Raw genomic sequence first — 13,179 nt, 5'->3', positions numbered from 1 at the left:
CTGCATCACATACAGGAATGCTACTGTAATGGAAATCACAACATGGGCTCAGGAATACTTCCAGAAAACATTGTCGGTGAACACAATCCACCGTGCCATTCGCCGTTGCCGGCTAAAACTCTATAGGTCAAAAAAGAAGCCATATCTAAACATGATCCAGAAGCGCAGGCGTTTTCTCTGGGCCAAGGCTCATTTAAAATGGACTGTGGCAAAGTGGAAAACTGTTCTGTGGTCAGACGAATCAAAATTTGAAGTTCTTTTTGGAAAACTGGGACGCCATGTCATCCGGACTAAAGAGGACAAGGACAACCCAAGTTGTTATCAGCGCTCAGTTCAGAAGCCTGCATCTCTGATGGTATGGGGTTGCATGAGTGCGTGTGGCATGGGCAGCTTACACATCTGGAAAGGCACCATCAATGCTGAAAGGTATATCCAAGTTCTAGAACAACATATGCTCCCATCCAGACGTCGTCTCTTTCAGGGAAGACCTTGCATTTTCCAACATGACAATGCCAGACCACATACTGCATCAATTACAACATCATGGCTGCGTAGAAGAAGGATCCGGGTACTGAAATGGCCAGCCTGCAGTCCAGATCTTTCACCCATAGAAAACATTTGGCGCATCATAAAGAGGAAGATGCGACAAAGAAGACCTAAGACAGTCGAGCAACTAGAAGCCTGTATTAGACAAGAATGGGACAACATTCCTATTCCTAAACTTGAGCAACTTGTCTCCTCAGTCTTCAGACGTTTGCAGACTGTTATAAAAAGAAGAGGGGATGCCACACAGTGGTAAACATGGCCTTGTCCCAACTTTTTTGAGATGTGTTGATGCCATGAAATTTAAAATCAACTTATTTTTCCATTAAAATAATACATTCTCTCAGTTTAAACATTTGATATGTCATCTATGTTGTATTCTGAATAAAATATTGAAATTTGAAACTTCCACATCATTGCATTCTGTTTTTATTCACAATTTGTACAGTGTCCCAACTTTTTTGGAATCGGGTTTGTATATAGATACAGTATATACATAGATCCATGTAGGTTTATCTGTTGTCAAGTAAGAGCTTTAAATATGTTAAATAATAAAAAATAGCAACTTTGTTTCTGAGCATCTTTGCAAAATGATCTTTGCATAAAAACATCATTTCGAACAAATTTACTATTAAATGTAACTTTTGCGATTCCTTCAACTCACCACACGGGGTCATCATCATCCACTACCCTCTGATCTGAACTTGAGAGTTTCTAAACTATTTAAGTAAGATATATATAATTTTGTCGTCTGCATTCTAGATTTTTTCCAATAATACATTAAATTGTCATATTTTTTTTGAGGGGGTCCTACATAGGTTGGGAATTTGTAAATTGTTTTTGTATATACACACTTTATAAACACATTAGCAAATGTCAGCATAAAGTTCTGTCCTCCAGCATGAAGTAGAAAACACTAGCATGCGCTTAAATAATTAGCAAACAAAAACTAACCACTGTATAATTCTCTTTGAGTTTAGTGAAAAATTATTTCAAAACTTTTTTTAGTAATGTGCATTACCATCATGTCACCCTGACAAGATCTAATAAAATTTCTAACATTTCATGCAGTTGATGCTGATCTCAGATAAGAACTTCCGAACATATCAAATGTGACAAATGCAACCACAAATGCGTTTCAGTTGAAAAATTATGGCGTTATTATAATGACAAATGTCGCGAGCGCATTATTACAAGGCGAGAGCGCATTCTTGTCATACGAGCGCGCGAATCTCTCCGCTCGCACGCCGATTTCCTTTGCTCGTGCACAAAACTGGACGCGCGCTTTCAACTATACGCTGCTCTCTTATGAATTGTCTCTCCTCTCGCTCAGTGAGCGTCTGCGCACTCAAAATGCGTTCCGTGCGTCCACGAATCCTTTGGTACTCTTGCTCTCGAGAGGTCCTCCTGCGTGTTCCAGGCATTATAGGCTGTCAAAAATAGTCAACCAATCAGGGATAGGCTTCCACGGCGGGCCAATGAAAATGCGACCTCTTAACTACAGTAGGCCTAATTGTTAAAAATGCTTGATGAAGAGTTGTTTTTCGTGTTCTTTTCTACAAAAGTGTCATGTTAATGTGTAATTCTTGTAAAATAGTATATTGTAAATTGCTGAGTTTCATTCTTATAAATTTTTTTAATATATAAATCTTTTAATGAGTGGATTCTTGCGTGTGGGTAGGTGGGTGGATGGGGGGCACCATGAGGTCTTAATACGCCTCTGGATCCACCACGTTCTCAGGTAACAATTTTAATATATTTGATGCAACATTATTCATCAAATGTATATTATAAATGAACGGTAAGGGAGCGTTTGGTATATTGCATAGAAGTTCAGTTGTGTGCCCTGAACTTCTGGAACACTGAATGCAGAACACTTACAGTGTGTGTCTGCAAACGCATTAAATGCATAACCAAATAGGTATAGAATATTATATGATATTTCCAAATGCTCCAGTGCTATTATTGTTTTGATATGTACCGTTACTTGTAGTAAATATTATTTTAGAATAAAGCTAACTTAAGACACCAATCTAAATTGTTCGGTAATCAATTTAGTACTATTTTGACAATATTATGTTTAGTGTAGGACATGCATGAGGACCACATGAACTTGAGGGTGTTGGCCTGTTTTGTCTGAATAACATGGTAGTTAAACTGATGTTTATATGTAGCCTACAAAGCATCCTAATGCCCCGTTCATTTCTAATACACATTTGACTAATAATGTTGCATCAAATATATTAATATTGTTACCTGAGAACGTGGTGGATCCATCTCGCTTCGTTGAAAACGTCGAGTCACTTTCAACCAATAAGATGCCATGTAAGAGGTCGCGTTTTCATTGGCCCGCCGTGGAAGCCTATCCCTGATTGGTTGACTACTTTTGACAGCCTATAATGCCTGGAACACACAGGAGGACCTCTCGAGAGCAAGAGTACCAAAAGATTCGTGGACGCACGGAACGCATTTTGAGTGCGCACACGCTCAGTTGAAAGCGCGCGTCCAGTTTTGTGCACGAGCAAAGGAAATCGGCGTGCGAGCGGAGAGATTTGTCATTATAATAACGCCATAAAAAATGGTCATCTTCCTATGTGAGGCTGAGCTCATACTGTGTGGTCAGTCACCTTTGTGGTCATGATCATTGCTTCACATCTGCAAGATAGAACCAAGAATCATGGGCTATTTAAGGCTAATTTATATAAAATAAACTTAATTTATAATTAAGGATAAAATGGGCCACTTTCCAATTTAATGCATATTAGCATTATTATCCGATTTTGTTTACAAAACAGATTCATTGGCATAAGGTTGTAGAGTTGTCTTGGTGACTGCTGTGGAACAGAAACATTATATTTAACACATTACAGTGAAGGGAGACCTGATATAAAAAAAACAAAAATGATTCGATATTGTGGCTACGATCGTTTTTAAACCATTAACCAAAAAAGCCCCATTTTAGCTTTCCTCACGCTATTTCAAAATATGCTTTGCTAACTAAGAGGGAAAATGTAAATAGGAAATAGCATTGACGAAAATGAAAGTAACACATACATGTAGCCAAAGAGGCATGAACACTTAAACTGACTATAAATAGAGATGATAAGTCTTAAGTAGTAGTTCTCGTGTCTTGGTTTTCTTGAGAGAGGCGGTGAGTGGAAGACGATCCAGACATTCAGATCACAGCCTGAGTGATAAACACCTAACATTACATCTTGAACACACAGTTATACTGCCTGAATAGGGTAAGCTTGTTATGTATTGCGTATTCATGAATTGTAAATTCATAATAGATTAGATAAAATTATAAAAAAGGGATGCATTACACTGTTTTACTCTGTATGTATTACACTGTTGTAAATATCTTACAGATTCTCATCTTCATCATGATCGTCATCTCTCTGCTCCTGTTGGGCTCTCTACTGCCAAACCTGAGCTTCTCTGGTAACATTCATTTAACAATACCTTATTTATCTTATATTACGTTTTGTATAACAATGAACCAATGACACATAAGTTTGGTCTCAGAAAACATACCTTTATATAAAATTAGACCTCCATTTGCATAACTCAACATCTGAGAAATCTTGGTTGATGCCCTATTAAAATGTTTATATCGCTGAATAAGATGACTGGTATCTCTCTTCTTTCAGCCAGTGTGAATGTGGGGATAGTGAATGGCACTGAAGCACGACCGCACTCCAGACCTTACATGGTTTCTGTTCAGAAGAATGGAAGACATGTCTGTGGTGGATTCCTTATTTCTTCTAAATTTGTCCTGACTGCAGCACATTGCCAAAGGTGATCCTGCATTGACAATTTACAATCGTATTTCTGTCTTAAATAAAAAAAGACAAACAATAGTACAGCAAAAGTGATGATTTTCGCACACCAAATTAGCACACTTTTAAAACACTTTTTACCTTTTTTACATTAAAACACATGTTTCCTTTAACAGCGATGGAGCTTTGACAGTTTTGGCAGGTGTGCATGACTTAACAAAGAAAGGAGATACTATGCGCTTTTCTGCGAAGTCCTATTACGAGCAGGCTGACCTCATGATTTTAGAGGTAATAAACTGTATACGCATTGGCACATTAAACACTAAACTATGCTTCCAATTATTTCTTATCAAACTTATTTCCACTAAAAACAATTAGATGATTCTGTTGTTGGATTACAGCTGGATGAAAGTGTCCAACTAAATGACTACATCAAAACGATCCGCATACCAACGGGACCAACAGAAAGTATAGAGGATACTAACTGCACTGTCTCTGGCTGGGGAGATATTACAATTTATGGGCCCTTAAGTCTAAACCTCCGGGAGGCAAATGTGCAGCTTATGAGTGATGATGTCTGTAAACGTCAATGGGGCCATGAGTACATAGATTCACAGATGATGTGTGTGTATGGCTATGGAGGAACCTGTAATGTATGTCAAACAATAACACCTGATTCAGAGATTATGTAATGAATCAATTTGGTTTACTGAGGCCATGAATTGCTAAAGCATCAACTGTGTTGTTTCACAGGGGGATTCAGGAGGTCCGTTGGTTTGTGGCAACACTGCAGTGGGTGTTACATACTTTGGTAGCCCATACTACTGCAACGATCCGGATCGTTTTAATGTTTATACTAAAATTTCAGCATTTCTTCCATGGATCAGGAAGATAACAGTTTAAAAGTTTAAAAAGGATTTAAATATTTTTTTATAATTCTTTCTCCCCAACACATCCATTAGACTGCAGCAAATACAAATGTAAACTTTTTTTCCCTGTTATGTCACAGAGGTGGATGTGTTTAATGGTTGAATTTATATTAATTTCTTCAGAAATGTACTTTCTATTAAAGCATTGAGTGTCAAGCATCAATGTCACTGAATTTTGTGTACTGAAAATGAAATATGTACTCTGTTTTGTCTTTTTTTTTCACATGCTAACATGCATGCACAACTCTTCACACAGAAAGTGAAATAGAAGTTTATTCAGGCCAAACTGTAAAAAATGCTTTCAGTGACCACATTGACCAAACAGGACTCCTGAGCTTTGCAGAATGAATATTTCATTTTCTGCTAAAGTTTTCAAAATCATTAATATGACATGAATGAAATTTTGTTTGAATGAATGTGTTTTTTGCAAGCAGTGTGTCTGCATTTGAAAAATGTGCTGAAATGATTAATTGTTTCGCAGGTGATGGAGTATGAATGACAAAAGAGCTTTGGAAATTGTACAGTAGTCATTGAATGCATTTTGTGTGAAACCAATGAAAACAGTTTGGCGTGACTAGACTTCTTTTCTTCAGAACTTCAGTATTGACCGATGCCTGTTACATGTAGCAATCGAGAAAAAAAACTGTAAAACTGAAAACTGTGAACACAAGCCAAAGTGACAGACTTATTTGTATTAACCACAAACGTTAAAAACTATTTACTCAAAAAAATTGCAACTTAAAATAAATCTAAAGAATTTGTCTTTACTGTAAATGGCAAACAAAGCCATAACACACACAGATAAAAAGATATTTACAGTAATTATAACGGCAATTAATAGCTTTGCTTGCTAATGTGATGCAAAATTGAACAGATTTGAAACTGAAGAAACAGCTTCTCATCTCGGCACTGATGAAAACAACAAATGTTCCTGTTTCCTTAAATTTATTAAAAAAACAAGTGTACAGACCTACTGTATATGTGGGTTTTAACACATGTAAAAATTTTTTTTTTACAAATAATCAGTTTATGATAAAACTCAAGTTTGGCTAAAATTCAATTAGCAGTGTAAATTAATCTATGCATTTTGTAATGCTGCAACCAAATGGCTCTCGTGTAAAGATGCCATCACTGTAAATGCCACAAGTGTCACAATTTGGTGAGAGTATGGAAGGCCAAAATGCCTCTCTCCACATGAAACATGGGGTTCTGCCATGATCCCGCCACTAGACCAACAGAAACATAACAAGATGCGGCAGAATCATGACAGAAGCCCCTCCTTAAGGAGCGGCATCCTGACGCTCCCTAAGGCACAAACCAGACAAGACAAATAATAACAGTCACAAACAAACTATAAACATGACTAAAAAAACAAGCACCAGAGGTTAAATACAAAATAAAGTCCACACAAGGCAAAACAGGGGAACAAGGAAGTCCAAATAAGTCCACAAGGACACGGACTGGATTGACGGCTGACACGGACTGGAATGGCCGGATGCACCGGCCTGGAATCGCCGGCAGGACAGGGACAGGGTGTCGACTCGACAGGCCTGGGTACCAGGCTTATCGCTGCCTTGAGCCAAGTTATGCGCTTTATATAAGTTTATAAAGCTTCCTTTATAAAGTTTCCTTAAGTTATAAGGGACTTGTTTTGGGAGAAGGTCGCGTGCTACTGTCGAAACTGTGCAATGTATTCATTTAATGTTAAGACATTTAAATCATAGAGTTTCCCAATACGGCTTGGTTTTTCTGTTTCTTGCTCTGTTGAACGGGAAAAGAGGTTTTATGTAGGCCATACAGGGTTAACGTTATGCATTTCCAGTCAAGGAGAAAGGATCGTTTGTTTTGCCCATAGACTGTATGATTTTCCCCACGCTGACGCCGTGCAAGGCCACGCCCCCAGATACGACACACCGACTAAGTCTGTGACGTTTTTGTGGGCGTTCCCAGTTATGGCGTTTTTTAAATTGGAAAGTGAGGCATTTTTCTGTTTTCGTTTTCAATGGATTTTCTTTTCTGTAAATGACAGAAGAACCGCAAAATTGACTCGTTTTTCCACCGCTTGGTTCTGGATTATTAGTAGAAAATAAAAACAAGGGTCTTTTTTTGTTTTTTAAATTACCTTTCTAAAACGATTACATTTCAGACTTTGCTCCCCCTGTCGGTGACAACTGTTTGCAAAAAAACTTACGGTAGCTCATGGTTGAAAAAACAGGCATTATTCATTATTTCATTTGTTCATTATTTAATTTTCCCAGTTTAAACAAAATATAGAATAATCTCAATATCTCATCTCAATAAATCTACACTTTATAATAACAAAGATAGCCGTGATGAGTATTTTAAATATTATAGTATAAAAATAGTGCATATATTTAAAATATATAAATAATATATAGCGTTGATAGTTTTATAAACACATAACTTAAATTATTTAATTTTATGATTTTTAATCCCGCACTTTATACACTGATGCAGATTTAAGTCTTCTGTGTTAAAAAAAACTTTATTTTTTTTAATTTATAACGTTGTTTTACAGTCAAAAACGTTAAGCTTCCCGGCCATATCCATGGTGACTCGTGAAATCTGTGATCCATTGACAATGTCTTCATGTTGTTTCTGTGAGAGCGCGTTAACTCTGGGTTGTCACGATTGGTAAGGGGAAGAGAGAACCCAAGCGCAGGCAGGCAGTGAAGGGGTTAACAACAAGACTTTATTCAAAAAACACAACACAAAACACCCTCGATGGGGGAAAAACGAAACTAAGAATTATAACTAAAACAAGAGACTTCCCACGAGGGGGCAAAATGAAAACAAGACAAATAAACCAAACTCAAAGACACGACCAAACGTCTAAAATCATAAAAGGCACAAAACTCACAAACACGAACAGGAACACGGGTAAGCACAGGAACATGAACACTAACACTAACAAAATCCAGGACACCGCAATACACGCACATACATAATACACAGTACAATCCACGAGCACAAGACAAAGAAACAAGAGGGTATTTAAAGGGAACACAAACAAGGGATAACGACACAGGGCAGGTGTGGGTAATCAAACACTTAGGGAAGGATAACGAGGAAACGAGATGGCGGGAACAGAGACGAGACACTGGAAAAACACATGAGAGGTATAAACATCTCATGGTCTTCCCACATAAAACCCAAGGACTCTGCCCCGATCCCACCACACGACTAGAATTTCATAAACAAGACGGTGGGACCGTGACACTGGGTATCTTTCGGGAGGTTGATTAAACTTACTCTTCAAACGTGTTCTGGAACCGACATACCAGCGTAAGTAAGATTCGGGTTAACCAACCCAGAGTTCAGGGTTTAGCTGACGGTAAGTTAACCCTGCTTTCTGGAATACACCGCTTTATACAAATATTTTTGTATTGGTTGTATTGTTTAGAAGGCCATCATAACTTTCATGACAAAATCACGGAAAAATGATCGGAAACTGATAAAAGCTTGTTTCTATAAACGGCACAAAGATTCAGTTGACAGCAGGTGCACATGATTTAAAAAATAAAAATCTGTCCGTATTGGTGTGAGCTCTCATGAGAAACAACTGTCCTACAAGCCTGTTCCAGGAAAAGCTAAACCAGGGGACATTATGATTCTGAAGGTAATGCATTGCACTCAGTATACTGTTAGGTAATCACTCCTGGCACAACCATCACTCGCACAAACATAAAAGAACGAATGTGAAGTTTTGAGGGAGATTTTGGAAGGCATACGCCAGAAAGGTTTGCAGTTCAATAATGTGTCAACAGGCATATGTATTATGTAATTAATAGTAGTGGTTAATGAAAATGTGTGTGTATGCATGCTTAGTGAATAAGAGTGTTTTACTTGTTACTCTAATATTGACCACACACTCCTGTTGTTGGATTACAGCTAAAGAAAACAGTCAAACTAAATAAGAACATCAAGACGATTCACATACTAACAAACCAGAGGAGATCAAAGTCGGTACATGCAGCGTTGCAGGCTGGGGACGTCTGGAGACTAACGGTGCGGGAAGTCCTACATTTATGTAGGCAGACGTGAAGATTATGAGTAAACCAGATTGTAAAAATCAATGGGGCAATCTTTATAGCTTCAAAGATGTGTAAATGGCCATGGAGGAACCTGTAAGGTATAAACCAACATTTGATTCACAGACTATACGCATTGTATATTACTTGGCTTTATTCCTGCCATTAATTGCGATACATGGCAAATATGTTGAAATGTGTGGGTTAACTTTTTAACGGGGGGAACAGGGGTTACACAGCGGGTGTAACAGCCTTCGGTCGCAAAAACAGCTGCAACGATCCTGATCTACCTAATGTTTTTACAGAAATTTCAGCATTTCTTTCATGGATCCAGAATGTAACTAGAAGAACTAATTGACTTCTACATGAACAAGATTGAAATGTTTTTCTTTTTCTAAAACCATCCTCTTTTTATCATTCATTAAACTGAAGTAAGTATAGGGATAATAATCTAACAGTGGTGTAAGAGTGTTTAATGGTTTGATTTTTCTTTTTTCATAAAAATACTTTGTGCATTGTGTGTCAAGCATCAAGTTATTGTGTCTCTTTGCCATGAAATTGCAGAAAACTATGGCTGTCAAACGATTAATCGCGATTAATCACTTGCAGAATAAACGTTTGTGTTTACATAATTTATGTCTGTGTACTGTGCATTGGCTATTCATTTTGTATTTATAAAAACACATACATGCATTTAATAAACCTTTATATACATTCATAATTTAAATGATTGGTAAATATAAATAAACACATGTACATATTTCCTAAACATGTATACATGTATGTTTTTATAAATACAAAATTGTTTGACAGCCCTACAGAAAACACAGTAAAATGTTAGGCTCTACAACTGAGATGTCTCTTGAAAAAAAATGGGAACTACAGGTTTTGCCGCTTCCTCTTACAATCTGAGGCTTAACCAAAGTTGTTACAAGATGCACCTTTTGTTGAAATTTTCAGGTTTTTTTCAATTGCTAACAAGCATTGGTCAATACTGAAGCCTTTAATGGCTTTCTGTCAATCATAAGTTACACAGCATACATACCACGTTATACTGAAATAGGTCCCCTTAGTTATAAAAACAAAAATGTATGTAGTAAGAAAATGCCACAAGTATGGGGTTGTTTAGCATTATTACAACAAACATATTTTCCATGTTTATAATAACATTTCACAATAGTTTGCTGTAAACAATTGAGAAGTGGTTATTACGAAATGTCCCACAGACAACAGAACATAAGAAACCACAGATTTTAACACACCACACATGTACTGTAACATTACAACTACTAACCCTGTTTTAATCTTTAATCAACCAGATTACACCCCGTCAATAGAATAGAATACATCACATAGGCTACCAGTAGACACAATATCCATTAAAACCAATACGATTCCCATTATAACCATTAAATCCATCATATGTTCTACTGTGTTTTGGACATGATTCGATTGTGTTTTCAACAGGGAAGCAGAGTTACGACCACTGATCTAAATATTTTAAATGATTGGATTGCGCATAGAACGGTAACCAGCAGGAGCGTTTGAGCCGCCACGTTGGTGCGCAACCGACCGAGATGCCCTCTGCCTTACAGTTCAACACAATGGTTGTTATATTTGATGCATGAAAGGATTTAACAGTTTCATCTTTCTGTGCGAGACATGTCACTAGGTGCAATGCAGTTGTGTACAGCAAAAAACAACAACGTGTGCAGCCCCCTAGTAACTTGTATTTCCGCTTTCACACTTTGCAAAACTTTTTGGTAATGTTTGAGGTCTTGGTAGATGAACAACAGAAATGTCTCCTCCTCTCCCCTTTACAGTCTACTGTCTATTACAGTGTTTTCTCAGTGAGATCTCACCGATTATCATCCTCATCATGATCGTCATCTCTCTGCTCCTATTGGACTCTCTGCTGCCACACCTGAGCTTTACTGGTAAGAGAGTATAGAGATGCGATAGCAATTTTATATCATATTTAGTTTTAGATGAAAGTTCATACATTTCAGTTTAATAAGTTTCTCTTCTTTCAGCCAGTGTGAATGTGGGGATAGTGAATGGCACTGAAGCACGACCTCACTCCAGACCTTACATGGTTTCTGTTCAGCAGTACAGGTCGCATAAGTGTGGAGGATTCCTCATCTCTGATCAGTTTGTCATGACTGCTGCACATTGTAGAGACAGGTACATCACAAAAATAACCATAATCAACCATATACGACTCTCATACTCTCTCATATATATTTAAATCTGCTCATAAATGACATGTTTGAAAGTATGACCACAATGAGAACTGAGCCATCAACTATAAATATATTTGTGGTAAAAACTTTGACTCTCTGTATATTTTTGTGTTGGGTGTATTGTTTAGAAAAGACCATCTTAACTTACTTTCATCACTGAGTCGGAACACATCTGATCAACTCTTTAGAAAGAATATAGAAAACTGATCAAACTTAACAGGGTTGGTTTTCTTTTAACAGCACCGAGACTTTGACAGTTGTGGCAGGTGCACATGACTTAAGCAATAAATATGAAAAGTCTGTCCGTATTGGTGTGAGCTCTTATGAGAAGCATCCGTCCTACAAGCCAGCTCCAGAGTTACAAGCGGACATTATGATTCTGAAGGTAATACATTGCACTCTGTATTGTTAGATCACTGACACAAACATGACATAATTTTAACTGTGGTTATTGATTTTTATTGAAATTTATAAGAACTTCATTGATAGGGTACAGGTGGTTCTGCTGGACATTTTGGGAGGTAGAAGCTCATGTGATCATGTTGTTGAATTACAGCTAGATCAAACAGTCAAACTAAATAAGAACATCAAGACGATTCCCATACCAACTACACCAGAGGACATCAAAAAGGGTACTCGCTGCAGTGTTGCAGGCTGGGGACGTCTGAAGACTAAAAGTCCAGCAAGTCCTAAACTTATAGAGACAAACGTCAAGATTATGAGTAAAACAGGCTGTGCAAGACGATGGGACAGGTCTTATATAGCTTCAAAGATGATGTGTGTATATGGCCATGGAGGATCCTGTGACGTATGTATTATAAAGACACTTGATTCACAAACTATGTAAATGTATTCATTTGCATTAACTTGCAACTGATGTGTGCATGTGTTTATATTTTTCACAGGGGGATTCTGGAGGTCCTTTGGTTTGTGGAAACACTGCAGTGGGTGTAACATCATTCGGTTCCTCTGACAACTGCAATGATCCTAATAAACCTGAAGTTTATACTGAAATTTCAGCATTTCTTCCATGGATCCATAATGTAATTAATAGTTATTATTATTGACTTCTGCATAAACAAAATCGAAATACTTGTTTTTCTTTTCTTAAAAATGTCCTCTTTTTATCATTTATTAAGCTGCTGTAAGCTCAGTACAATTATAATTTGTGCAACTAAATGCACTTCAGAGTTTTTTCTTGTTGTGTTACAGTGGTGGTGTGGGATTGTTTCATGTTTTTCCTTAAAATGATTTCCAATTAAAGAATTGTGTCTCAAGCATCAAATAAATCAGTTTGTCTCATTGCCATGAAATAGCAGAAAATGGAGTCTGCTACAACACTTTACATCATCAAAAAAGAAAATGGCGGCCTCTGTAGGTTAAAATTAGTATTACATTTAGGGCAGGGTTGATTTTGTCTTTTGGGAATTGATCGGATTGTTGGAAGTTGTAACCCTGGCCACTGGACAGTAAATTGGTCGTTTATAATCAAAGTCAAAGTCTGCTTTATTGTCAGGAGGACAGACTTGATCGTTCAAAGCAGTTCATGAGAATAGGAGTATAAGTGCAACTGGACGGTGGTCATTGTAGCAGGATGGAGATCACTTCTTTGGAACTGGAATGATGGTGG

The 13,179-nt window shown here is 37.4% G+C and overlaps 1 protein-coding gene across 1 annotated transcript; it reads left to right on the top strand.

The window, feature by feature from the left end:
- Window positions 1–1,991: 1,991 nt before the first annotated feature.
- On the top strand, window positions 1,992–12,894 carry LOC130549257 (serine protease 53-like). Its single transcript, XM_057326476.1, has 13 exons — window positions 1,992–3,161; window positions 3,688–3,788; window positions 3,915–3,987; window positions 4,197–4,344; window positions 4,502–4,613; window positions 4,727–4,978; window positions 5,079–5,226; window positions 10,774–10,782; window positions 11,103–11,243; window positions 11,340–11,490; window positions 11,790–11,934; window positions 12,106–12,357; window positions 12,455–12,894. Exons 3-13 carry the CDS (start codon window positions 3,930–3,932, stop codon window positions 12,614–12,616), a joined length of 1,578 nt encoding a protein of 525 aa, XP_057182459.1. The 5' UTR covers window positions 1,992–3,161; window positions 3,688–3,788; window positions 3,915–3,929; the 3' UTR covers window positions 12,617–12,894.
- Window positions 12,895–13,179: the final 285 nt, after the last annotated feature.

This window comes from Triplophysa rosa, linkage group LG25, assembly GCF_024868665.1.
Source record: "Triplophysa rosa linkage group LG25, Trosa_1v2, whole genome shotgun sequence".
Classification (NCBI taxonomy): domain Eukaryota; kingdom Metazoa; phylum Chordata; class Actinopteri; order Cypriniformes; family Nemacheilidae; genus Triplophysa; species Triplophysa rosa.
The sequence above is the reverse complement of the archived record's forward strand: the minus strand, read 5'-3'. Positions and strand labels throughout refer to the sequence as shown.